This window comes from Suricata suricatta, chromosome 6 (genome assembly GCF_006229205.1).
Source record: "Suricata suricatta isolate VVHF042 chromosome 6, meerkat_22Aug2017_6uvM2_HiC, whole genome shotgun sequence".
In the NCBI taxonomy this organism is placed as follows: Eukaryota; Metazoa; Chordata; class Mammalia; order Carnivora; family Herpestidae; genus Suricata; species Suricata suricatta.
In genome coordinates this window covers 13297552-13323948 of record NC_043705.1, presented here as the reverse complement: position 1 = coordinate 13323948, position 26397 = coordinate 13297552, and the positions used below count along the sequence as shown (strand labels likewise).

The following is a 26397-nucleotide window of genomic DNA, read 5'->3' as shown; positions in this document are numbered from 1 at the left end:
TCACTAACTCAGTGGGGGGCCAGTGACTCCTGATCCTGGGGTTGTGAGTTCAAGCCCCACGTTGGGTGTGGGATTACTCAAAAATAAACCTTAAAAACAAAAAAGCAAAACCGGAAAACTACATAGACTGCGTTGACTCAAGAGATAACTAGGAACAGTTACTGGCACCCTAACTGCTAACAAGTTAAACAGGAGGCTCCAGGAGGCTCCAAGTTGGACAGGTACCACCAACTGGTCAAACATTTGTTACAGTAACTTTTTACTAGGGCCCACAAAAATGTTTTATTTTAAAATCAGAAAAAAGTTCTTATTCAAGTAGTATTTTATACAAATGATGAAAAAAATAACACAAAAGCACCTAGAGCTCATGGTCTTGCCTTTTTTTAACCAGTCTTCAAACACGTGTTTTACATTAGAATTAAATTATTTATTTTCTAATAGGAGAGATGAGTACTACACTCTGTGTACTTCTCTACAGAAGTAATCCAAAAGCTTAAAGGCACATTTTTAAGTAGTTTTGACCTTTCAAAAACATCCTTCAAATACGTTAAGAATAGGTAAAGGACAGAATCTGATTCTAAACAAAGATTCTCTAATTAAAATGTAAAAGTACAATGAGTCCCATAAATCTTAAATATTATGTACAAATTACTGGCCTCCCCTTTCTGTTATCTCTGTTACACAACAGAAACTACTGACCCCCAACCTAGCAGAAAAAGAAGGCAAAGTCTACACTGGTGAGATGAAGTAAGTAAGTACTCAACTGTCTATATTTTCCTCAGTAAAACACTTGAATTGACAGTTACCATGAAGAAGTTCAGTCAAAAGCAGACACTTAACACAGGGCTTTAATGTAACACCATTCAGTGACGTGACAATTTTGAGGAAAATGCAGAGTATTTTGTGGATAAGAGAAATTGAGGAACACAGCTGATGGAGTGGGTATTTTACAACAATTTGCCAAATAGCCAGCATGTTAAATTATAATGTAAGCACATTTGAAAAGCTAAACACTGCTGGTGGTTCATTAATGTGTCAGACATTTAAATTGGAAGGCGACACCTTCAACAAAGAGTGAAAAAGAGAACCAAGAAAAGGCTTTTGTTTTCCTTTTCCTTTTCTTTCTTTTTCTTTTTGGACAAACTTTGCTAAGTAATCTGGGAAAGGCAAATGAAGACTCTAGTTTACACTTGTCATAAGCTGGAAGAAACTGTTAAGTGAGACACGAGACAGAACGTCACCAGAGAGTGAGGAAGGCAGATTTCTAGAAATGCAATGACATATTTTCAGGTCTTGCTAAGTAACTGTTTATTTGCACTCAATACATTTGGGAAAGTCTGCTACATAGCTAAGGTCACTGTGACCACAGAACAACAGATGAAAAGGATAAAGCACTGAACAGCAAGAAAATTCATCCCACCCTCATAAGAATTTCAGTGAACCAGTAAAAAATTGAAGATAAACAAAATAAACAGATACAGCCTTCATCTCTTACGAATATACTTCCTCCCCAAATCTCCCCAATATAAACACTTTGGAGTGTTTATATATATTCAGTGCAAGAAACAGTATCATCGGTACATTTGAAACACCTCTGAAGAAAGAATAAAGCTAAAACAATTCTGAATACATTTCAGTGTGGTGTAATGATATTACACTCCAGCGATGGGGGAGAGGCTCCGATAGCACCCATCTGCATTCCACATGAAAAAAACAAATCTAAAGTCACTTTTTTAAAAATTCTACAAGCCACATACCAAAAAAAAAAAAGTTTTTTTAAACAGGACTGTTTTATCATGTAATTTAAGACAAATGTTACATGAACTGCAAATGAAGACTTAAAAAGGTTAGCAGCTACGAAAAAATCAGGTAATTCATGCTATATGTCACTCCTCCCATAAATACTTTTAGCCTGTGTTCGATTATAGTCAATTCTGAATTGGCTCACCTCTGGCTTAGACTTTTCAAGTCTTTACACAGAGGAAAAGAAGTGGATAAAAATGAAAGATAGTATTCTATCCTGTACTTTGACCCTGCAAAGGTGCGGGTCTGCTTAGAAAAGGAAGAGGAAACATACATTTAATCACAATAAAGCTTAACACTATGCGGAGCTTTGTAATCATCTTCAGCAACGGACTGCAAGCTGCGCCGTGAAGATGCATAGCAGAGGAGAAAGCTGGGAAGTGGGGAGATGGGGAAGGAAACAGTGTCAACACAGTGGAAGTGATGAGAACATCTGCATCTACTTGGGAGCTCCCACGCCCTGGGAGCGCTCCTTTAAAAGCCACCTGCTCCCGAAGGCCGGAGCCCAGACTCCCCAGCCCGGGAAGCATGGACGCCCGAGCGCCACACTATGCCACCTCCTCCACCGACTGCAAAGCTGTCTGGGGACTGGGCTGTGCCAAGGGCAACAAAACACACGCATTTTATGGTCTAAACCAACAAGAGGAAAAGTTTCTTCTTTCTGTAGGTCTATTTTTAATACAACTGAAACAGAACCCTTCTATAAATTTGGGCTGCCATCCAATCCATCTTCTCAATTTCCTTAGGAGGAACTGAGTGATGGAAGCAAGCAAAACAAGATTGTAACCACAAACGACTGCACTTTAAACATGATTATCAATTTTAAGGGACAGAGACACTTGAAGGTTTTGTAATACCAAACTTAGAAAACAAATTTGGTGATAAAAGGCAAAAGATTATACTATCTTAAGAGAAACCAGAGTATAACAAATTTGGTGATAAAAACTGCAATTCATTCCCCTAGCATTTCTAAAGGTTGGTGTTACTCCTGCATGGGCAGATTAATATATTAAATTAAGCCAAGATTTTAAAGACTGGCAAAATTCTATCACTCTATTTTAAAAAACAAAGATGGTTCAAAACAAAACAAAACAAACAAAACACAAGTTAGTTGCTTCATGTTACATTTCACAACCATTAATGTTAAATTCTTTCTTTCTACAGAAACAGGGTCCTTTAGGTCACAACTGCAATTATTTACTGCTTAGATGTTTAAAATTACACGGGCTAGTGTTCGACTGGAACCTGTTGATGGTGATGTCTGGAGGTTTTCTGAGTTTCAACCTAAGGTGTGCCAGGTCCTCTCCTAGGACCACACTTGCAGGGGAAGGGAGGGAGAGGAAATCACAGATCAAGTTCTTTAAGATTGTTTCACTCTCTTCGCGGCTTTCTGTTTCTTGGTGATCTGTTCAAAATTTCATCCTCCTGTTGGTTGAAAAAATAAAGTAATTAGCATACTTATAAACAAGTAAAAATTCACCAAGTTTTCAGCATCAGCCAGGCTGAGTGAGGGTAACCCATGTGAGGAAAGAAAAGAAAAATCTTTAGAAGAAAATGCACCAAGAATAACAACTGTCTCAGAGGTGGTGGGGTTATGTGCGCTCTAACTTCATCTGTACTGTTTTCTACAAACATGCACTTTCCTCAATCTAACCCCTAAACGTTTTCTCTGACAAGGACCAGATGCCATGCTTTCCCACGTTATCCTGCTCAATCCTGAATAACCTACTGGCCTGTGGGCACATCAGCCCCCCAGTTTGAGGCCGAGAAAGCTGGGATATGACAGGATGGAAGACTCCTGCAGCCGACGCCCGCACAACACTCCAGACGACAAGCCCAGGCCTCCTTCTACTCTGCGGAGCAACTTTTTATATTGTGAGCAAGACCGGTGGATATATAATACGTATGTGAGACCTGCCCCTACCTGAAAGAAGAGCACCCAGCTGAAACTGCATTCTAGGTGAGGCAGGCTACAGCTACAGAAAACAGAAACAGCACTGACCTTTATCGATGGAGGGGCAGAGTTGTAGAAGCTGGAATGCAAACTGGGTAGGGTTTTCCAGCAAAGAGCAGACTGAAACAGAGCGTGCTTAGAAAATGTCCCTAAGAAAGGTGTAGACAATTCTCTTTCCTCTGTACCTCCTCTCCAATTCACCTGAAATCTGGACCCGGAAGCCCAATGAGTTCTCAGACCGTCCTCTCCTATCACGGGCTCAGAGCCACCGTATCTTGCCTGCATTACCACAGCAGCCGCCTAACTGGTCTCCCTGATTCTCCCAACTGCAGAAAACACAGCAGCCAGAGTAATCAGATCCTATCCTTCCTGTGCCCTAAAGCCTGCAATCACTGCCCATCTCACAAGGAGGAAAAGCCAAGCCTACGCCATGGCCTGGGAGGCCCCACTTAATCCAGAGCTGTCCCCATCCCCCTTTCCTCTGCCCTCACTCTACTGGGCGCACCGGTCCTCTAGACTACTACTTTAAGAGGCCTCTGTACTGGCTGTTCTCTCTGCCGGGAATGCTCTTCCTACGGACATCTCCATGGCAAAGTCCTGTATCTCTTTTTAAGTCTGCACCAGTGTCACTCCTCCATGAGGCCTACCGTCCCTAACACTGTGACCTGTCCCACCTCCAGTACTTGTAATGCCCTTTCGTGTCCTACTTTTAATTTTGAGGGCCTATCGTTTCCTAACATACTATTCATTCACTTCCTTATGATGCCTGTTGCTTATTGGCTGCTTCTTCCCACTGGAATTTATGCTCCCCAAAGGCAGAGTATTTTTGTCTCCTTCACTGACAATGTGCACCACGTGATGGGCACTCCAGAAATAGCCGTTGAATGAATGAATCCATGAGCAACAGGGATAAAAATTTTAGAATACAACAATTTGCTCAAAAAATACTTTTTCTTCCCTCCTAACCACTGGACCACCAGGGAAGGAAATACTTTTTAAAGGCACAGTGAGGAGGGAGGGAGGGGGAGAGAGAGAGAGAAGATGTGTTACATCTGAAGTTACCACCTTAAAAACATTTTATTGGTTTTCCCCTAACACCTTCCACTTATTCCAGAAAACCATTTGCAGCATAGAAAAATACTTTCAAGATTCAGATGTAGTTTAAAATTTCCCAATAAAATGTATACCTGTCCTGCTAAGAATTCTACTTTTATAAAATTGATTCTAAAAGATTTTTTTTATTGCCACAGCAAATGAAACTCTCTGGGTGCACCTGGGTGGCTCAGTCGGTTGAGTGTCCAACTTCAGCTGAGGGCATGATCTCATGATTTGTGAGTTCAAGCCCTGTGTTTGGCTTGAACAGAGCCTGGAACCTACTTCGGATTCTGTGTCTCCCTCTCTCTGTCCCACCTCAAACTCTCTTTGTCGCTTAAAAAATGAATAAACATTAAAAAAAATTTTTTTAAAGAAAAAGAAAATACCCCCTCTACTGAAATGTACTTTCGGTTGAGTTGCCTGAGAGAGAAACTGTATCTGCGCCTTGCATTACCTCTGCTTTCGGTTTTCTATCCTCCTCCTCTTGACTTACAGCACCACCATCTTCTTCAGCATCGCTCTTCTGTTTCTCTTCTAAGACAGAAATCAGAAGTACAACAAACTGAGCGAACCCTTATACTTGTTTCTGATAATTAGACCATTGGCTTTAGAACATGCTTCAACATTCGAAAGCAATCTTTATCGTAACTTGCTTATGACTTTGAAACCCCTTAAGGTCTTGGCTTAAAGCGGATATTCTGGATCCTACTTCCTACCAGGTTTTTCTTCACCTTCCTCCTCTTCGTCTCCCTTGTCCTTTTCCTCTTCCTTCTCCTCTTCTTCCTCCTTCACATCGGGTTGAGGAGCATCAGTCTTCTTATACTCCACAGGACTTGACTGTTTCTGAAATATTCCCCCGAAGTATAACAATTTTGTTTACATTTTTAAGTTAATACCTATGAACAAAGTTCTATACAAGGTTATATACTGGGGTAGAGAAATAAAGAGTTAAGATATAGGGGTGCCTGGGTGGCTGAGTCGGTTAAGCATCCGACTCCTGACTTGGCTCAGGTCATAATCTCACGGTTCGTGAGCTTGAGCCCTGCATCGCGCTGTGTATTGACAGCGCGGCTTAGAAATGAGCTGGATGTAGTTCCTGCCCTGAGAGCTTTCTCTGCGGTGAGCATGCGTATAGGTCAAGGGCAGAAGGAACAGTAAGAATAAAGAGTGGGAGAGGGGGAACAAAGAATAAAATATATCCAAGTGCAAGGTGAAACATAATCCTCATTTAATAGAAGTAGAGCGCCTAAATAAAATTCTTTTTTTTGGAGTGCATATAACAAATACTACACAAGAAAACGTTAAAATGAGTCTGGATCACCCCCAAATGTATTTTTGGGGAGAGGGTAGGGATGCTGAGGGGAAAATGTGTAATGAAAAAAAAAAAATCAAAAGGCTGAATTATAAAATATATGAAAATAAGCAGTTAGGCTAGGAAGAAAAGCTGGTTTGGCCCAGATGGCTGGTTTTATACCCAAGTTGTTGGGTTTTCTGTTTTTGTTTTCCAGCAAGGTGCTGCCAAGTAGTACAGAAGGGCAATAATTCGGGCTTGGGCTTAAGTACTTACTAGAAACTGAAGGGCTATAAATCCTCCTCCCCACTGGGCACAATAAATGGCCACTGAAACTAGTGAGTAAGATTCCAGGTGTGGCCCAGTCATTACTGAACTCAGGCAACAGATCTCCGTTATATTGAATACAAGATGAGTTCTTTCTAAAGGTGACTAACAGAAAGAAGAACTCCTACCTTTCCGGAGCAGCAGAAGAGGATGACGAGAAACACAGGCAGAGCCACCGTCAAGATGTAGACCACCCAGAGCCACGGGCGCTCCTCGGCCGCCTCGATCATCTGCCCCACCACACCTGGCTGAGAAACAGGACGAGACGGATCTCAGGCCCTTGTTTCTGACACCAAATACTCAGGCTGCACTGTCCCACCTCTGCACGGCACTGCTCAGGCTCCTCCTCTGTCACAGCGGGCTTGAGCCAAGACAGTCATACAACATAAAAAGGAATTAAGAGAAAGCCTCCATTTTCCCCGCTCTTACCATTAAGGTGATTTTCCTTGCACAGGTGTGAAAGCAGGTTTCTTAATCACCTGCCAGAGGCCCCCCTTAACCTCAGGACCAGTGAATGAAGAATTTCTTGATCCCAGTATCTCTGGCTCTACCACTCATAGCTTGGCCATACAGCCAACTGTATGAAAATTCTGTATGTTGGTAAACCAAGATTCAACATTTAAGAGTGCATTAATATATACCCTAGAGGGCGCTTTGGTGGCTCAAGTAGGTTAAATGCCTAATTCTTGATTTTGGCTCAGATCATGATCTCACAGTTCATGGAACTGAGCCCCATGTCAGGCTGTGTGTGGATACCACAGAGCCTGCTTGGGACTCCCTCTCTCTGCCCCTCCCCAATTTGCACACACATGCTCTCTTTCTCTCTGACATTAAAAACATTTTTTTAATTAAACACACACACACACACACACACACACACACACACCCACCCACCCCCTAAATGGCAAATTTGATTAAATATATTTTAACAAATTAAAAAAAAAATACCTTACACATAACACAAATAGGGAATATAAAGCCTTCATGTTAGACTGGTGGAATCGGGTCCCAACACCCGGTATTTTGTCTTTAGCAGGCATACAGTCACACATTTTATGCCAATATTCCCAAGTAAGGTAAAGACAAATCCTAGCAGATAGCCTGTCACAAAAGGAACAATCTGTTACCTGCAGTAACAGACATCAGTGCGTAAGAAACAAGTGAGCACAAACCTCAGCAGCCCCATCAGCAGCTTTCTTCAGGCCCCATCCATCACTGGCCCACTCATCAACTACTCTTCGATCACCGCAAATAATAAAGTTGTCAAAAAAAATGTCTGAGGTCATGGACCACAGCTCCAAACCAATAGCACTAAAAGGAGTCATTTTGAAAGGTTCCAGATCTTCAAAGAAGTCTGGATTTGGTATTTTCCGGGGCTTCCAGATTCCCTAGAGAAAAAATTTTAGAAGTCACTTCAGATAATGAACAACACAAACTTACAGTTAACCTAAATAAGAATTAAGATGAATTCTACATGACCAGTGAAGGCCAAGTACTGACTTTGTAAAACTCAACTGAGTAACAGGAAGAAAACAATAAATGCTACTGACGCCTCTAAGATGTCTGGATTCCAACTACTTTCAATTTCTACCATCATCCATGACCTTGATCCAAACCAACACCTCGCTCTGCCTGGCACATTCCAACAGACTCTTATCAATAAACAGCCTTGAACAAGTACAGACTTGTCCACTGGATATTTAAAATATACATGACCTTCAACCAGCAATTTTACTTCTTGATAACTAGCTAGAGAAATGGTTACCACATACACCCAGACATGTTCAAGGATGATTACTGCAGGAAAGGACTCTGAAAGCAAATATGGCAATTCACCTAAATGGCCATCCACAGAACAGCTAAAGGCAGTTTTAATTAAAGGGCAATTTTAATTTATCTTATTGCTTGACTGTACAATTAAAAATACACTTACAAACGGAAAAGTATACATACACGGCATGCACAGAGACACAGACCTATCCCTTACATTTTATAGGGAACCAAGTGGAAATAAATGATGACAAATCATCTGACTAGAACAGAAACAGTGGACCAGGGTCTGAGTGGTCACACATTTGTAGGAAAGGTGTAGCTTTATAACATCACTAGCTCTACTCTGGGCATTTCATTTGCACCTCACAGTCTTGTCACAGCTGAAATGCTGAGGTGAAGCAATGAGCAGACTCGGGCCGGGGAGCCCCTTCCCATCTCAAGGCTCTGTCCACCCCATTCTGCAGATTGCCAGTTTGGATCCAGTGGCTGCAAAACTCCCACCACAGCAGGGTCCCCATATCACAAGTTTTCCATTTTTATTTTCCGTTTTTAAACACAAGTTGCAAAGGAATTAGGAAAGCTCTTCTTTCCAGTTTCTAGATTTATTTTTTTTCAACACTTAACATATAAGCTCTCTCTCAATTCTGCAGTTTGTTCTTAATTCAATAGTCTGAATATAGTGATCAACCTGAAGGGCTCACTACAAACAAACTTTCTACCCAAACAGATCCGTGAGGCGACTTAACCATTGAGAGGCACAAACCTGGTAGTTAGGATTGTCAATCATGGGAGGTTTCCATTTGCCTTTATAATTCGGGTTGTCAATCATAGGTCGCTGCCAGACACCACACCCGGGGGCCGACTCACACTTAGGGTTGGCAATCTGAGGAGCCTCCCATTCTCCATCCATATCTTCATCCCTGTGGAGAGATAGACAAATCACAAATGGATCCTGCAACGCAGAACTGATGGCCACACCAGGGTTGCTCTGAAATCCTGCAGAAATTCTTTCATGGTCTCATACTGTGACACTAGAGTACCATCTCGTTTCTGCCCTTCAGTACGTGACAGCTGCGTTAAAAAAGACAAACATGAGGGCCGCCGGTGTGGCTCGGTAAAGTGTCCGATTTCAGCTCAGGTCATGATCTCAAGGTAGTGAATTCGAGCCCCGCCTTGGGCTCTGTGCTGACCAATTAGAGCCTGGAGCCTGCTTTGGATCCTGGGTCTCCCTTTTTCTCTGCCCCTCCCTGCTCACACTCTTCTCTTTTTCAAAAATAAAACATTAAAAAAAAAAAAGACAAACATGAAATTAAATTTGTTGAGCTCTACATGTAAGTTAGACACTGGCTATATTTAATTATTAACTTTTACTTCAATAAAAAGGCAGGAAATTAAAAAAATTAGCTGATGCCCTTACCAATCCTCTGGCTTCTCTGCATCCGGATCAGGTACATATTCGGGCTCATCATCTAACCAACCCTCAGGCTTTGTTGCTTCTTCATCTGGAATCTTAGCAGGGGCATCTTCATCCCTTAAACACAAAGGAAAAGGTGAGGTGTGACAGCACCAACCACGTGCGAATCCAAAACAGGCCAATCTGAAAATACTGAAGTCTTGCTTAAGCTCAAAATTTTAAATAATTCCTTCTAGACAGTATTTGTAACTCATTTTTCCAATAATGGTCTAGTATTCAGAATATGTACAGCTCTTACAACCCAGTAATAAAAAGACAACCCAATTTAAATACTGGAAAAGGATGTGAATAGACATTTCTCCAAAGTTACATAATTGGCCAATAAGTAAATGAAAAGACAAGGTAACACTGTTAGCCATCAGGGAAATGCGAACCAAAACCATAATAAAATATCACTTCACATCCACTAGGATGGCTGTAAAAAAATGATGGATAAAAACAAGTGTTGGCAAAGAGGTGGAGACCCAGAACTCTCATACGTCACTGGTATGAAAGTAAAACAGCACGGCTACTTTGAGAAAGTTCGGTAGTTCCTCAAAAAGTTAAACGCATACTCATATGACCCAGCAACTCCACTCCAAAAGAAATGAAAATGAAGAACCACCCAAAAACTTGTATATGACTGTTCATAGTAAAATTATTCATAACCATTTCCAAAAAAGGGAAACAACCTTATTATCAGTCAACTAAGGAACTGATGAATCAAGTGCAGTGTCATCCACACAATGGAACGCTCATCGGTCAAAAAAGGAATGAAGTACTGGCAATGCTTCAACACGGGCGAACCTTGAGAACATCATGCTAAGCGGAAGAAGCCAGACACAAAGGGTCTCCTACTGTACATATTATGCTATGTCCAGAATAGGCTAATCCACAGAGACAGAAAGTAGATTCGTCATTGCCAAGGGGTTGGTGGACGGAAGAAACAAGAAGTAACTGCTTAATGGGTATAGGTTTCTTTCTGGGTACACAAATGCTCTGGATTTAGACCGTGCTGATGGTGGTTGCACAATACTGTGAATATATGAACTGCTCAACTGAATGTACAAATTAAGAGGACAGACTGTAGTAAGTGAATTGTAATTCAATTACTCTTAAAAGTTCATCAAGAAGTACCTAATTTCAAGGTTTTATGCAACTACTGTAAAACAGTGCCACTTCACCCAATAAAACAAAGGCATCATCTATCCTTGCTCTCAATTGAGGCTTCTTTTTTGAATAATGCTTGTTTTAAATTAATGGCGTGAGAACTTGTATAACATTCAGCTGGCCCTTTTAATTAAGCCAAACATCTCACTCCTACCCCTAAAATAAAACAGCTAGTTAAGGAATATGACACTGAAATAGAGTCCACAGCTAATATTCCCAAATATACAAACTCCGCATTTACACTAGCACAGCATAAAAGTGCAGGTACACATACTTTAAAGGGAGGAAAAACATCAGCTATAATTTAGCTGCTCTTTGTTCACTTCCTGAAATTTCTGAAAGTCACTGTATCCAAGTTCAAACATGGCCACACACCAGTCCAGCCCTGCCTGTTTTCACTCTCCATTACCCTCCAGTTTTATGCCGCACGAGAAGATCCGCGGCATACACTCCAGTTTGCTCACATGTGTCAAGCTCACTCCTGCTCCTCCACTACCAGGCACGCTGTTCTTCCTCAACTGGGAATATCATTTCTGATCATCGCCACTGGGCTGGCTCCTACACCGCTTCCAAGTCTCAGTCTGACCTGCCCTGCTCCAAGAAGCCACCCCTGGATCAGGTAGAGCCGGTGCTCTGGTCACCTGCCAACACCTATTGCTAGATCACTCGCCACCTGCACATGGACTTGGGCTGCCTGTCTCACAACTGAAATAAATGGAAGCTGTGTGGGCAGCTGGTATCCCTGCAGCTTTGTGTTGCACCACCCAACAGAGCAGTCATGTCTTAAGTGCTATTTAAATGGGAAAAGCGGAGGAGGGGCACGCCTGGGTGGCTCAGTCGGTTGAGCGTCTGGCTTCGGCTCAGGTCATGATCTCACGGTTCATGGGTTTGAGCCCCACATCGGGCTCTGTGGTGACCACTCAGAGCCTGGAGCCTATCTTCGGATTCTGTGTCTCCCTCTCTCTCTGACCCTCCCCTGCTTGCACTGTCTCTGTCTCTCAAAAATAAATAAAAAGACATTTTAAAAAAATAATAATAATAAATGGGAAAAAGGTTATTTTTCAAATTAAAATTTAAGATTTCAGTGTTGGAAGAGGCAGGCCAAGAGCGGTTCTGCTATAAACCAACCATGTTACCATAGGCAAGCTCTGTCATCAATTTCCACGTGTTGTGGCTTATGAGATGGCGTCAGGCAATCCAGATGACCACCATGACCCCTTCTCAGCTACAGCGGTCTGCGTATTTCCCACCCATTAGACAGCATCACAGATCACTGAAATTATGAGGTCTTAGCCAACACTCGGTTGCTCAGGCCACGTGGACTGTATGAAGCTACACTGCAAAGACTCACCAGTCATCTGGTTTGACAGCATCGGGGTCTGGGATTTTTGGTCTTTCATCCCAATCCTCAGGCTTCTGGTCTTCTGGGTCCTCAATTTCACGTGAAGGATTTACAGGAGGAGTCATGTCGTTTAGCAAATTTCCACTATTCACAACAGATTGGTCAACTAGTATTTCAAAACTGTTATCTGGATTCAGGACTGAAAAAATTAAATGCAATTTTAAAAAGTTAATTAACCACTCATTCCTTAAGCTCTCTTTACCCTAACAGAAGATCAAACTTCTAACAGAAAACGGAAGCACAGAGTAATGACCTCAGGGCATTAGAGTCAGAACATGGTCTTGAAGCCTTAAGCAAATTAACCCACTCTGCCTTAACTATAAACACTAGTTCCTCAGGATTTTAAAATTAAAACAAAATGATCCATAAAATTTAAAATACCAGAAGACTTCAATTGTGGACATTAAAAACAGCAAAAAACCAAAGGTATGAAAACTAACGCAACGATGGTCTGATACAAACGGTTACACACCAGTCAACAGGCAAATACGTTTATTTATTATAACCATCCCCCTAAGTAAAAAAAGGCCATTTCCTCATTTTTTGAATTGGTTCTACTGCCATCTGTGTTACCAAAGTTTCAAAGTATGCAAGGTTTTAAATTTTCTGTATCGAACCACATGCCTATTTACGGTTGTACTTTTGGGGTCTAGTAGAATTTTAAAACCATGAAGGTATCTTAAAGTGAGACCTCCTCTAAGGCCTGGACCCCACACCAAAATGTCCCCCAGGCAGCTGACCAGGTCCCAGCATGCCCGGACACTATGGGGATCTAGCAGCAACTGCACCACGGCCCTCAGGAATGACCAAGACCAGCAACGTTAGCAGTGGTACATACTCTCACGGACAGCTTCTTCCACTTGTGTGAAGTTAAGAGATCAAGTGAAATCTAGCACGCTCAAATTTTAACCAAAAATGACATGTATTTATACACATACGGCCTAATACGTATTATAATGCTGGTCTTTCAGATAATTAAATGTCTTTTGTTTATTTCCAGCTTTTGAATTGTACACTGAATATGTATTACTTTTGTTATAAAGAAAAAAGATAACTATATTCTTTAAAAAAATAAGCAAAGCATGTCTATATATGCTCAAACCATCAGAAAATAAAAAATGCATTTCAATGTCCAAACGATTAAACTCAACTGTCCAGGTGTTGGAGCATCCAAAGTTCAACTGACAGATAATCTGAAAACACTGTATGTATGTTTCTATTGTGTCCTATCATTTAACATGTTATCAACAAGAAAATGAATGATGAAGAGAAAAGGAGGGGAATCAGCAAACCTCTTTTGGAACATAAAAGCCTACTCTGAAAAATGTCCCAAACCCTAGTTCTCAATTCAACCTATGGAAAGAGCAGCTTTTTTTTAGTGATGAGAGATTAAGTTCTTTACACCACAATATTAAGTCCACAGAAACTCTAATTTACAGGCTTGGATTGCCACCAAATATACAACCTCTAAATTATAAAGATGATAAATGTCTAGTACCATAACATTCCCAAATTAATGAGTATTCTTACTTAATGTATAAAGATGTGTTTTCTTATCAGTAAAATAGGTCTTCAGATCTGCATCTGGCCTCTTAGCATGTTTTTCTTCATATACACCCGTTTTGGGGTTTTTGTGGCGGAAGATAAAGTGCAATTTATAGTCTTCTCCACATTTATCTGGACCAAACATAATCGTGTAAGGAGTCTTGTCATGGAACTGATCCTTCAGAAACAAAAACGAATTATTTTCAGTGACTCAGTCAAAGTGTTCAAAAGCAAGCTTCCAAAGTGTGATATTTCCTCTAATAAAATCCCCAGTAAATTTCTGGCACCTTAAAGAAAAAACTGATTCATTTATGAGGCCTATACAGACACCAGGGGAAAGGAATAATCAGAAATTACCAGGAAATTTTACAGAATATATGAAAGTGCTTAAAAAAACAAAACAACAAAAACCAACAACCAGTAGGGGAAGCCTGGGTGGTTCAGTCGGGTAAGAGTCCAACTTCGGCTCAAATCATGATCTCACGGTTTGTGAGTTCAAGCCCCACATCTCAAAGCCTGGAGTCTGCTACAGATTCTGTGACTTCCTCTCTCTCTCTGTCCCTCCCCCACTCGTACTCTGTCTCTCTCCCTCTTAAAAATAAACATTAAATAATAATAAAGAATAGTCAAACTGGTACAGCCACTCTGGAAACCAGTATGGAGTTTCCTCAAAATATAAAAAATAGGACTACCCGAAGACCCAGCAATTGCACTACTAGGTATTTATCCAAGGGATACAGGTTCGCTGTTTTGAAGGGGCACATGCACCCCAATCTTTACAGCAGCACTATGGACAAAGTGTGGGAAGAGCCCAAATGTCCATCGACGGATGAATGGATAAAGAAGTTGCGGTGTATATATCCAATACAATGTTACTTGGCAATCAAAAAAAATGAAATCTTGCCATTTGCAACTAGAGGGTATTATGCTAAGCAAAATTAGTCTGAGAAAGACAAATGTATGACATCACTCATGTGGAATTCAAGATACAATACAAATGAACATAAAGGAAGGGAAGCAAAAATAATATAAAAACAGGGAGGGAGACAAAACATAAGAAACTCTTAAATATAAAAACAAACAGAGGCTTGCTAGAGGGGTTGTGGGAAGAGGGTTTGGGCTAAATGGGTGAGGTACAGTAAGGAATCTACTCCTGAAATCACTGATGCATCATGTGTTAACTTGGATGTAAATTAAGAAAATAAATTATTAAAACACAAAAACAGTAATGCATATATGCCTGTACCTAGATAGTTACTGCTTCTTTCATTAAACAAAGATATAAATTTGCCAAAACTAAAAATTACATAGAACAGAAACCAGGGATAAGATAGAATGGCTTTGAAATTCATATTTCAAATAGAAAACAAAGAAGTGTCAAAGTCATTATTCCCAATCCTCTAAATATTTCAACAGCAGGAAAGGAGGCCTTTATTTGCGCAAGTCTTAACAAGACTTTCCTTTTCTCTAAGATCCTTAAAAGACAACTGTGTGGGCGCCTGGCTGGCTGAGTTGGTGGAGTGTCCAACTTCAGCTCCAGTCATGATCTTGCAGTTCATGAGTTTGAGCCCCATGTTGGGCTCTGTGATGACAGCTCAGAGCCTGGAGCCTGCTTCCGATTCTATGTCTCCCTCCCTCTCGGCTCCTGCCCCCCTCTTGCTTTGTTTCTCTCAAAAATAAATAAACATAAAAAAGAAAAAAAGACAACGGTGGGTGGTCCCGTAAGGAAACAGGAAGTACCTACCAGGTTAAGTTCTGGGGTTTTGGAAAGCAGTTTCACATACGCACCGCCACATTCTATTCCATTCTGGAAATTAACCTCATATCTAATTTCAAAGAGAAAAGCAGAAAACCATAAGCAATTTTGAAAGATCAAATTACTTCCCCTTTCCCCCAATCTTAGACACATATTTTATCACAAGTCATATATTTATCCTTAAGAAAAAATCCATCTTCTATTGTTTTTGAGGATTATTTTTTCCAAGTAAGCTCTATTCCCGTCATAGGGCTTGAACTCACCATCCTCTACCAACTGAGCCCCTCATCTTCTTTTGCTTTTGAAAGACTACTCGGTACTCCTCACCAAAAATAAGTAAAATAAAACAAAACCTTAATGCAGATTCCCAGTGAACACTTTTTACAAAACCCAGAAGTTCATTTAACATTAGGAGAAAAATAGGTCAATCTGTTTCAAAAGAATTTACTGGGCAGGAAAAAAAATACTGGTTTAGAGGATGCTTAAATACACCCCAAACGAGCTACTAAAACATACAATCATTCTCATCACTCTTTAAAATACAGTAACAACAGCCTGAAGTCTAGGAAGTTTCTATCAAGCAAACGGTTCACTCACTGAACAATGAGAGGCTTGGTGTCAAACAGGAAGGGCTTGTTCAGTTTCGCGGAGATGGCGTGATGCTTGGCCCGAGACATCAATACAAGTCCTTTATCACCTGGGAGCTTGGTTTCCTTCATTTCATCTACCTCCCACTTCCCTGCAAGACATCAGAAAAAATCCCACTCCTTAATTATACCTTTGAACATCCCTTAAATGGTAATAGATAAAACTCCAAGTTGTGCAAGTCTATCATACTAGCAAATTTTTAACATACTCCATTAACCTATGAGAGCTGGGCTATTAAACATAACACATTTAACAAGTATTAGGATATAGTTTTTTAAAAACCGGTTAGCATATTCACTCATCAATGCCTACAAACACCTTCCATTTCCACCATACAGTATCACAGGTGATAAATTACCTCTCTGGAGATTTTTACGGTATAGAACAGTCAACAGGTCTAATCCTATTAATACACAGTCAGCAAAACTCCCAAAGAAAAATCTTTTTTTTTTTTTAATTTTTAAAATGTTTATTCAGTTTTCTGAGAGACAAGAGAATGAGCGAGGGAGGGGTAGAGAGACAGGGAGACACAGAATCTGAAGCAGGCTCCAGGGTCTGAGCTGTCAGCATAGAGCCTGATGCAGGACTTGAACCCATGAACTGTGAGATCATGAGCTGAGCCGGTTAGGCACCTAACTGACCGAGCCACCCAGCCGCCGCCCCCCAAGGAAAAAATCTTTCAAACTAGCCGTAAAAGATATTGCAGAAACAACATGTGAAGCCTCAATCTGCTCTTCCATCTACATCAAATGGAACTCACCATCATATTTGGCAATTTCATCATCAGTGTCCTCTTTCTTGGCTTTGGATAAAATCCACCTATAATTAATAAGACAAACCCCCAAATTAAGATTTAAATGACAGCTGGCCTGTGAAAACAAATCAATGGAAATACTAACAAAAACAAGATCAACCCAGGTCTTCGTAGCCTGGGTGTGTAACCACTCTACTTTCTTTGACTTTTCTTAAAAAATTTTTTAAAGTTTATTGAGAGAGAGAGAGAACACACGTGCACCCTGTGCAAACTCAGAGGGGCAAAGAGAGGGGGAGAGAGAATCCCCAGCAGGGGAGCTCCTAGCTGTCTCAGTTGGAAAAAGCGTACAACTCTTGATCTCAGGGTTTTGAGTTTGAGCCCGACCTTGGGCATAGAGATTACTTACTTACAAATAAATTAATTTTAAAAAGAAAAGAATCCCAAGCAGGCTCTGAGCTGCCCCACTTGGGGCTCAATCTTAGGAACTGTGAGATCATGACCTGAGCCAAAATCAAGAGTCAGACACTTAACCGACTGAGCCAACCCATGTGCCTCTCTCTTCAACTTTTTACAAATAGTAATACGTTGTATTCAACTCACAAACCTGCAAGAAAAAGTACCAAACCCAGGAAACAATTTCACTTTTGTTAAGACTCAAGAGAAAAAAAATTTTCAATTGCAAGTATATATAGGGTCGAGGGAGAAAGAGAAATGGAAAAATTAGACCCACATGTTCTAAAACATTATTCTCACTGGGCATGTTCTAAATTTTCCTAAAAGAGCACAGACACTGGGGGCCTAAGAGAGTTAGATATTTCACTCTATAAAATGCTATGCAAAAAGGGATCCACTATCACATCTTATTTACATGATGTTTATCTCCAAGATGTCTTCCCCTAAGAGACACTTACCCTGACAGAGTTCCTCTGTCAAAGGAATCAGCAAAATACACTTCCCCTGTTGGAACTGGAGCTTTGTAGGTGACCTATGTTTAATATAAAAATGAGAACCAATGATTGAAATTTGCAGCTTGCTTTCGGTTATCCCAAATTTTTACGGCAGGCCCTCATTTCAATGTATAAAAAATTTATCATTCGCAAGATACACAAAAGGCTACTATTTTAACTAACTCCCCCTTGGAAAAAGGTCCAAATTTACCCTCGTCCTTTATCTCAAGAGGTAAAACAGATTCGAAAACCACTTCAAACCTTTGGAGACGGAGGGGCGCTGGTGTCTGGTTTCAATTTCGAGTCTTCTACCTCTTCAATAACATCATCGAGGTCGTCCTCAATATCAATCATATCATCATCGTGTCCTTCATGAGCGCGGACAACAGTCGTTCCAAGGACCAGTAACATACAAAGCAACCACTTGCCTTCCATGATCTACATATAAAAAGAGTAAAGTTAGTTAAATATTTTAAATTTTTTGTAAAGAGGAGCACCAGGGTGGCTCAGTCACTTATGTGTCCAGCTTCAGCTCCGATCAGTCATGAGCTCACAGTTTGTGGGATGGAGTCTCGCATCGGGCTCTGTGCTGACAGCTCAGAGCCTGGAGTCGGCTTCGGATTCTGTGTCTCCCTCGCTCTCTGCCCCTTCCCCACTCATGCTCTTTGTCTCTCTCAAAAAATGAATAAACATTAAAAAATAAATAATAAAAAAAAATTTTGTAAGGACCACTAACCCCTCTCTTAAATTAAAACTAAGACTTTCAAATCAGAGCTAAAACATGCTTTAGCATGACTACCTTATTTTACAGATAAAGAAAGTGAGCCCAGAGATATTAAGGGATTTTCCAAAAAAAAGTCAGTTAAAAGATTCAATTTCAAGAAAATTTCAAAATGAAACTCAAAATAATTATTCCCATATAGAATATCATGTTGGCCACAGACCTAGGGTGTCCAAATGCAATTTCAAACTAACTTCTTGCATTTGTAGAGTTAGACAATGGACAAAAATCTCTTTCATGTATTAATTTACAATGACATTGTAACCAGAAAAGCTGATTAGCCTCACATTAAAGACTTAACAGAGACATTGATCCAAGATCATCAACTTTACATATAGCTCTTAATTAGTGTTTTAAGGTTCACCAACAAAAATATTAAACAAAGGACCAGCTACATTTCTCTCTCATTTTTTAAACCCTTACGTGCCTTGTGTATTGTATCAGGCTGTCATGGTTGGTAGTGGTCCTCTAAGGACCACAGATATAGAAGCTGAGCCACATGGATGCACAGCATGGTTTAAGAGTACACAGTACAGGGTTTCAATTCTGCAAGATGAAAAGAGTTCTAGAAATGGAAGGAGGTGATAATTGCACAAGAATATGAATATATTTCGTGCCACAGAACTGTATACTTACTTAAGATCATAAATCTTCAACTAAAATTAATTTTTAAAAGAGAGTAAATCATGTATTTTTAAAACCACAATTAAAAAAAAGACTCAAGAAAAAAACCTAAGCTTAATAATTTTGGTCTCTGGTTTACAATGGAGATTTTATTTCTCAAAGTACCCCCCTCCCCTCAAAAAAAAAAAAAAGAAAGGAAGAAAGAAAGAAAAACAACAAAAAACCCTGAAGGAGCTCCTTCACAAACTTCAAATGGCCCCAATTCACAACCCTGGCTGCCTATGCAATTAAGTTCCTGGAAAAATATAAATCGCTGTACTCTAATGTTGAATTTAATGCCAAATTCCTTAGAAACTCTATAATCCTTTATAGAGTAACTCCACACACTGAACTAGATTTTCATGCATCATTTCCTGGTATTTATGCATGTTAGGACTGTGTTCCCAAAATAAGGGAAGGTAAAATAGACTGGATTCTTAAATGTTTAGCATCTAGGCAGTGCAGAAAATAAAAGTGCTAATAAATAAAACCATTCATAACCTTTCCTAGGACTGGATTAGTCTTTAGAAAAAACTCAGTATCAACATTCTGCTAGTCTCTTATATACTTTAAAAATGCCAGTAATCTCTCATTTATTCACTGGAAAGACCTCCATTTTCTGCAATCCAAACAATATACAATGGCATAGCAAGATTAATTTGATTTACAACTATAAGGGGATTCTGTGAAACTAAACAGGCTAATTCAACCCTTTTATCTAAATCAATTTTATACAACTCCCAAGTTCTCTCTCATATAAACAATGCTATAAATAATGATTAGACCCCCAGCGAAAAGCTATAAAACCAAATTAGTCCAAAACACAGCTAACACAATGTATGACTAAGCTTTTTATTTTATTTTATTTATTTTTTGAGAGATAGAGTGAGACAGAGCATGAGCGGGGAGAGTCAGAGAGAGAAGAAGCCACAGAATCTGAAGGAGGCTCCAGGCTCTGAGCAAGCATTCAGCACAAAGCCTAATGCAGGGCTTGAACCCACCAACTGTGAGATCATGACCTGAGCCGAAGTTAAATGCGTAACTGATTGAGCCACTCAGGTGCCCCTAAACTTTCTAAAATTAAACAAAATGTGGTTAAGACTAGTAGAATTAAGAGCACAAAACAAGGGCGCCTGGACGACTCAGTCCCCTAGGCTTCCAACTCTTGATTTTGGCTCAGGTCATGATCTCATGAGATCAAGCCCCCACACTGATAGCTTGGAGCCTGCTTGGGATTCTCTCTTCCTCTCTCTCTCTCTCTCTATCCCTCCCCCTGCTCACACTCTAGCATGCATGCTCTCTTAAAAAAGTATAAAACCAATGGATTACTTAGGACTAAGTAAGTACTGGTGCTCGAACACTGTTTTCCAAGGAAAAGAGCTAATCAGGGAGATGGTCTGGTGGGATAACTACTCACCTTTAAAAAAGATAGGACTTATTTTTTTCCCCCTCAATAATTTTTAATTTCTTGGTATACTGTTGCTAAGGACTGAACCGTGTTCCCCTCCCCACCCCCCAAACTTGTTGAAGCTCTAACAACGTCCAATGTGACTGTATCTGGAAACAAGACCTTCAAGAAAGTAATGAAGGTGACTTACGGAGGGCACAGGGATAGGACAGGGCCCTGGTCCAGTGGGCCTGGTGCTAAGAGCAAGAGACACTAGGAGTGTTCATGCACAGAGGAAAGTCAGTGTGAGGACACAGAGATGGCAGCTCTCTGCGTGCCAAGGAGAAACGTCTTCACCAGAAACCCATCCTGACAACACCTTGAACGTGGATTTCCAGTCTCCAGAACAGGGAGAACATAATTCCCTCCTGTTGAAGCCCCTGCCTGTAGTATTCTGGGTGGCGGCCCGAGCAGACGAAAACAGCTGTCTTGAGGTTTTTAAGTACAACGTAAAGCAGTGCTTCTCCAATGGAAACAGGCGTCAGCAACACCCGTGGGTGACACAGACTGCTGGGGTTTATCCCGAGTTTCTGATTCAGGTCATTTTTCCTGACTAGTTCCAGACAGCGCTGCGGCTGCTGGTTCAGGAACCACACCTTGAGAACCAATGCTTAGGGTTTATGAATAATCCATCTGTGTTTCGTTTTCCAGTTTATAAAGCATTTTCATATATGTTGTTCACGTAAAACCTCCCGTGAGGTATTACTCTTTTATTTCACACATTAGCAATGAAGACGTAATGAGATTAAAATAGCCTACTTATTACTACAACTAGTGAGAGAGACTCAAAGACTCAACAGGAATCCTGTATTTGTATTACACTGGACAAAGGGTCACTATACAGTTGAAACTGACAGGACGTAGTGAACGGAAGACAGGAAGACTAAAGCAGGAAGAACTAGTAGGGAGTGATCTGGACCAGGGGGGTTCAGGTAGGGGTCGGGAGGATGGTGCAGCTGCAGAACAGCTAGTCCCAGATGTGAACAAAGGAACATGGATGGGGAGAGAAGGCATCTGCGTCATGGAGGCAGAACGGTCCCACTGAAAGGAGAACAGCTTTCAGGTAGCAGGATACCTGCCCTGTCAGGAACAAGAAAATCTCTAGCCAACTTCAGAAAATGCACTTCTCCCCCACGGCCATCTCCTTCACTGAGTTGTGGAACCTGGTTCTTTAGGTAAGAGAAGTGTGCAAGCACTCACCGGTCACTTGCACGTTACCCAGAAGGCCGTTCACAGCTCTTCTGTGCCCTCACAAGCCTCACCACTGCCAGCTTCCCATGTGCTGCTTTGACACCAGTACTCTGCCAGTACTTCCAAGAGAATGCTACAGCTAAGACGTCTATTCTAGTTCCCGCAACTACTATTAAGCCTGCTTAAATGTCCCATGTTCCGTTTGAGACTTGTCCATACTCACAAACAATTCAGCAATAGAGCTGAAGATCTTAATTCTCTATTTTCCTAATGAAAATCCAACATTACCAAGACCCAAAATCCCCCCTTCTTATTTCAGTCCCTCTGCCCACACTCCTTATATCAAACAGAATTCAAAAGGTAGCACTGACTGGCTGGGTATTTACATAGGAAGTTGCACTATTATGCTTTCTAAAAGAAAACATAGGAGAAAATTAAGGTGATCTGGGGTTGAGCAACGAGGTTTCAGGTACATCAAAAGCAAGATACATGAGCGAAAACTCGGTAAGCTGGATTTTACTAAAATTAAAAACATCGAGGGGCACCTGGGTGGCTCAGCTGGTTAATCATCCGACTGCCGATTTCATCCCAGGCTGTGACCTCAACGTCTGCTGGGGGCTAGCCCTGCATGGGGCTCTTGCTGACAACAAGGAGGCTGCTTGGGACTCTGTCTCCCTTTCTCGCTGCCCCTCCCTGCTGGCACTCAAGCTCACACACTCTCTCTCAAAATAAACAAACAAATAATCTTTAAAAAAAATATTCAGAACTTCAACTCTGAGATTTAAAAGAATTAAGAAACCAGACTAGAAAATACTTGGAAAACACATTTCTGATAACACTGGTTTCCAAAATATACAAAGAACTCAAACCAGCCAATTAAAAAAATGGGCAAGAAATCTAAACAGATACTTCACCAAACAAAATATTCAGATGGAAAACAAGCATAAAAAAGATGCTCAATATCCTTTGCCAGCAGGTGATTGCAAACTGAAACAAGACACTACCATGCACCTACGAGAATGGCTAGGATTAAAAAAAAAACTGGCAAGGATTAAAGCAACAGGAGCTCTCACTCACTGCTGGTGAAAATGCAAAACCGTATGCCCACTTTGGGAGACAGTGTGGCAATTTCTTGCAAAACTGAACGCAGACTTACCATATCTTTGGCAATCATGTCCCTAGGTACTTACTCAACTGATCTGAAAGCCCAAACACCTGCTCAGCAATATTTCTAGCAGCTTTATTCATAACAACTCCAAATTTGAAGAATCAAAAACATCCTTCAATAGCTCCATGAATAATAAGCAAACTGCAAGGCAATATTATTCAGCAATTCAAAGAAATGAGTTACCAAGCCATAAAAAGACATGGATGCATTTTAAACACACACTGCCAAGTGAAAGCAGCCAGTCTGAAAAGGTGACATGCTGCAGAATCTCAAGGTGGCATGCTGTGTATAATTCCAATTATACGACACTCTGACAAAGGCAAAACTACAGATACAGTAAAAAGATCATGGTTGCCAGCGGTTTGGGAGAGGTGGTCAGGTTTAACACGTCAGCACCAGGGGTAACTTAGGCAGTGAGACTGCTCTGTAGGGCGCTATAATTATGCATACATAACATTATGCATTCGGCAAAACCGATGAAACTTCACAGCACAAAGAGTGAATCTTAATGTATGAAAATTGAAAAAAAATCATTTAGGAGGTCAAGTGATCCAAGTATAGCATGCAGGAGGTGACGAAACGGTCTGTCTCGCATATATTAAACAGCCTTACTGAAAGCGGTGGAGGGAGACGATGCTGACATATGCAACTTCAGAAACAAGTGGGGTCTGTAAACTTGACTGCACTAAAGCACTTTTCTAGCTGGTAAGTTATTTCCCATGAATGTGCTGGCTAACAGTTCTGACACTGCTATATGTGTATGCTGGAACTGAGTAAGTACGTATATGGGTGGTGGATGGTGCGAGCCACTTTTTCACTGCTGGGTGTGGGAATTTACAGATAACAAGAGGACAGAATACTCCACATGGTAATGGGGGAGAGTTGGAGACCTCGGCATAAACTCATGTTGTGCTTAATTTACAGAGGATTGCACATAGTATGCATGGACATATGCACGTATATACCCATTAGTGCGCACACGTTTCCTTGCCATGACCCCGGCGAGGACCTAGAAGACTACAGCCCAGCATCAATAAATACACCTAGCACCAAGATCTTGATGTTTTTTCTTAAAGCAGGCTTCCCACCCAGTGTGGAGCTCAACACAGGGCCTGAGATCAAGACCTGAACTGAGATCAGGAGTCAGCCATTTAACCAACTGAGCCACCCAGGCACCGACCAAGATCTTGATTTCTTTTTTAATTTATTTTGTAGTGTTTTTTATTTGTTTTTGAGAGAGAGAGAGAACACGTGACCAGAAGACAGTCAGAGAGAAAGGGAGAGACAGACTCTGAAGACAGGCTCCAGGCTCTGAGCTAGCTGTCAGCACAGAACCTGATGCGGGGCTCGAATCCATGAACCGTGAGATCATGACCTGAGCCGAAGCCGGATGCTCAACTGACTGAGCCACCCAGGCGTCCCAAGATCTTGAATTTTAAGGCCACTTCCAATAAAAGGGGGACCCCCTGGAGAAATGACCAACTCTAGGACTGGAGCAGGAAGCACACAAGATGAGCGTGGGACATTCTGCAGTGCCAGAAAAGAAGTATTGGAAAAAGAAAACAAAACTAAAATACCCATAATGACTGGAGGATATGTCAAAGGAAAACAGGAAAAGAGTGCCCAATGAGCAAAGCTGGAACAGTATGAGCAGAAAATAAGCAGTACTGAGTAATACACCAAAGTATAAAATTAATACCCATGGATCTATATTGATACAAATACATAGGTAAATAAATAAATGGAGGAGGAGAGCCTAATTCCCCACTCCTAATGTGCGGGCTGCACATAGTGATGTCCTCCTAAAGAGCACTGTGTGGGAAGGGGTAAAGAGAGAGGAACTTTCCACTGGAGAAACCTGGCAAACACTGCCTCACCCAGGTGATCAAAGTCAACATCAACAGTGACAGGTCAGGTTGGTAGCATGTATACTGGATACAACATGAAAAAAGGACTTTAACCTCATCGGTCTTCCTCCCAAATACTCCCAGGCTAGTCATGAGGAAAACAACAAACAAAATCCCAATAGAAGGACATTCTACAAAATAACCTAACAGTCTTCAAAAGCGTCAGGATCATCAAAAATAAGGAAAGTCTGAAGAAGTAGTACAGCCAAGGAAAACCTAAGGAAACATGACTAAGTGTAATGTATCCTCAAACAGAAAAAGGACAATGGGCAAAAACAAAGGAAATCTGAACTAATGATGAACTTTAGTTAACAATATCGACTCATTAAATGTAAATTGTAATAAATATACCATAGTAACTTAACAGTAGAGAAAACTGGGTGTGCATCATATGGGAATTCTCAGTACTATTTTCATTATTTTTCTGTAAATCTAAAATTGTTCTAAAAATTAGTTTATAGGGTCGTCTGAGTGGTTCAGTCCATTAAGCTCAGGTCATGATCTCACAGTTGGTGGGTTCGAGCCCTGCATGGAGCTCTGTGATGAATGCTTGCTCAGAGCCTGGAGCCTGCTTCGGATTCTGTGTCTCCTTCTCTCTCTGACCCTCCCCGCTTATGCTCTGTCTCATCTATCTCTCAAAAAATAAATGTATAAAAAATTTATAAAATAAAATAAAAAATGTTTAAAATATAAATCAGCACATATATTTATACATACGTATATATACACTATGTACACACACACACATGAAAGGGTGCTCTACTATTTTGCTTCCAATGGTTGATCTCCTTACTGGGGCTGAAATATACTGTAGGAATCGAGTCTAACTCTCCTTTTTAAGAAACTGAGGACCAGAGATGGACTTGCCACAAATCAGTTATTGAAGCCAAGGTTTGTGCTTCCGAGTGCCATGAGCCTTACTTGTTAATTCTACAAATGCTTTCATCTTCAAGACACAAAGTGATTCTTCACAGAGTTTAACATCCAAGAGGATTTCAGAAGAGGATTTCAGGGGGAGTTCTCCCTTTGAAGGTCTTCATTTGTCTTTAAGCTAACAGAATCCTAAGCAGAGCACACACTTCTATTGTCACTGGGTTTTCCTGTTTCTAAGATTATCGATAGGAAATACCCAACAAGCAGCTCAGGAGAAAGCAATAATGCTTTTAGAAGAAAATAGCATACCTCCCTTCAATTTCCCAAATGCCACAGAGCAAGTGGTCCCTGTATTTCAAAGGCTCGGGAGTAAAAGTGAATAAAGTTACCTTTAAACCGAGAAACATTTTCCTCTAGTAAAGAAACACTGGCCATGTGTCCTAAAATTC

General features: G+C 40.8%; 1 protein-coding gene across 1 annotated transcript in view; it reads right to left on the bottom strand.

Moving 5' to 3' along the window:
• Positions 1–830: 830 nt before the first annotated feature.
• CANX (calnexin) overlaps positions 831–26397 on the bottom strand; it is a 33754-nt gene continuing 8187 nt past the window's right edge. Inside the window, exons 2-15 of the mRNA XM_029941650.1 lie at positions 18180–18356; positions 17883–17956; positions 16978–17036; positions 16167–16308; positions 15558–15639; positions 13799–13991; positions 12218–12407; positions 9661–9774; positions 9007–9163; positions 7643–7858; positions 6599–6718; positions 5569–5695; positions 5307–5386; positions 831–3228 (exon numbers count right to left, since the gene is read on the bottom strand). Coding sequence (XP_029797510.1) covers positions 3175–3228; positions 5307–5386; positions 5569–5695; positions 6599–6718; positions 7643–7858; positions 9007–9163; positions 9661–9774; positions 12218–12407; positions 13799–13991; positions 15558–15639; positions 16167–16308; positions 16978–17036; positions 17883–17956; positions 18180–18353 — 1782 coding nt within the window. The 5' untranslated portion in view covers positions 18354–18356 and the 3' untranslated portion in view covers positions 831–3174. The remainder of the gene's footprint in view (positions 3229–5306; positions 5387–5568; positions 5696–6598; positions 6719–7642; positions 7859–9006; positions 9164–9660; positions 9775–12217; positions 12408–13798; positions 13992–15557; positions 15640–16166; positions 16309–16977; positions 17037–17882; positions 17957–18179; positions 18357–26397) is intronic.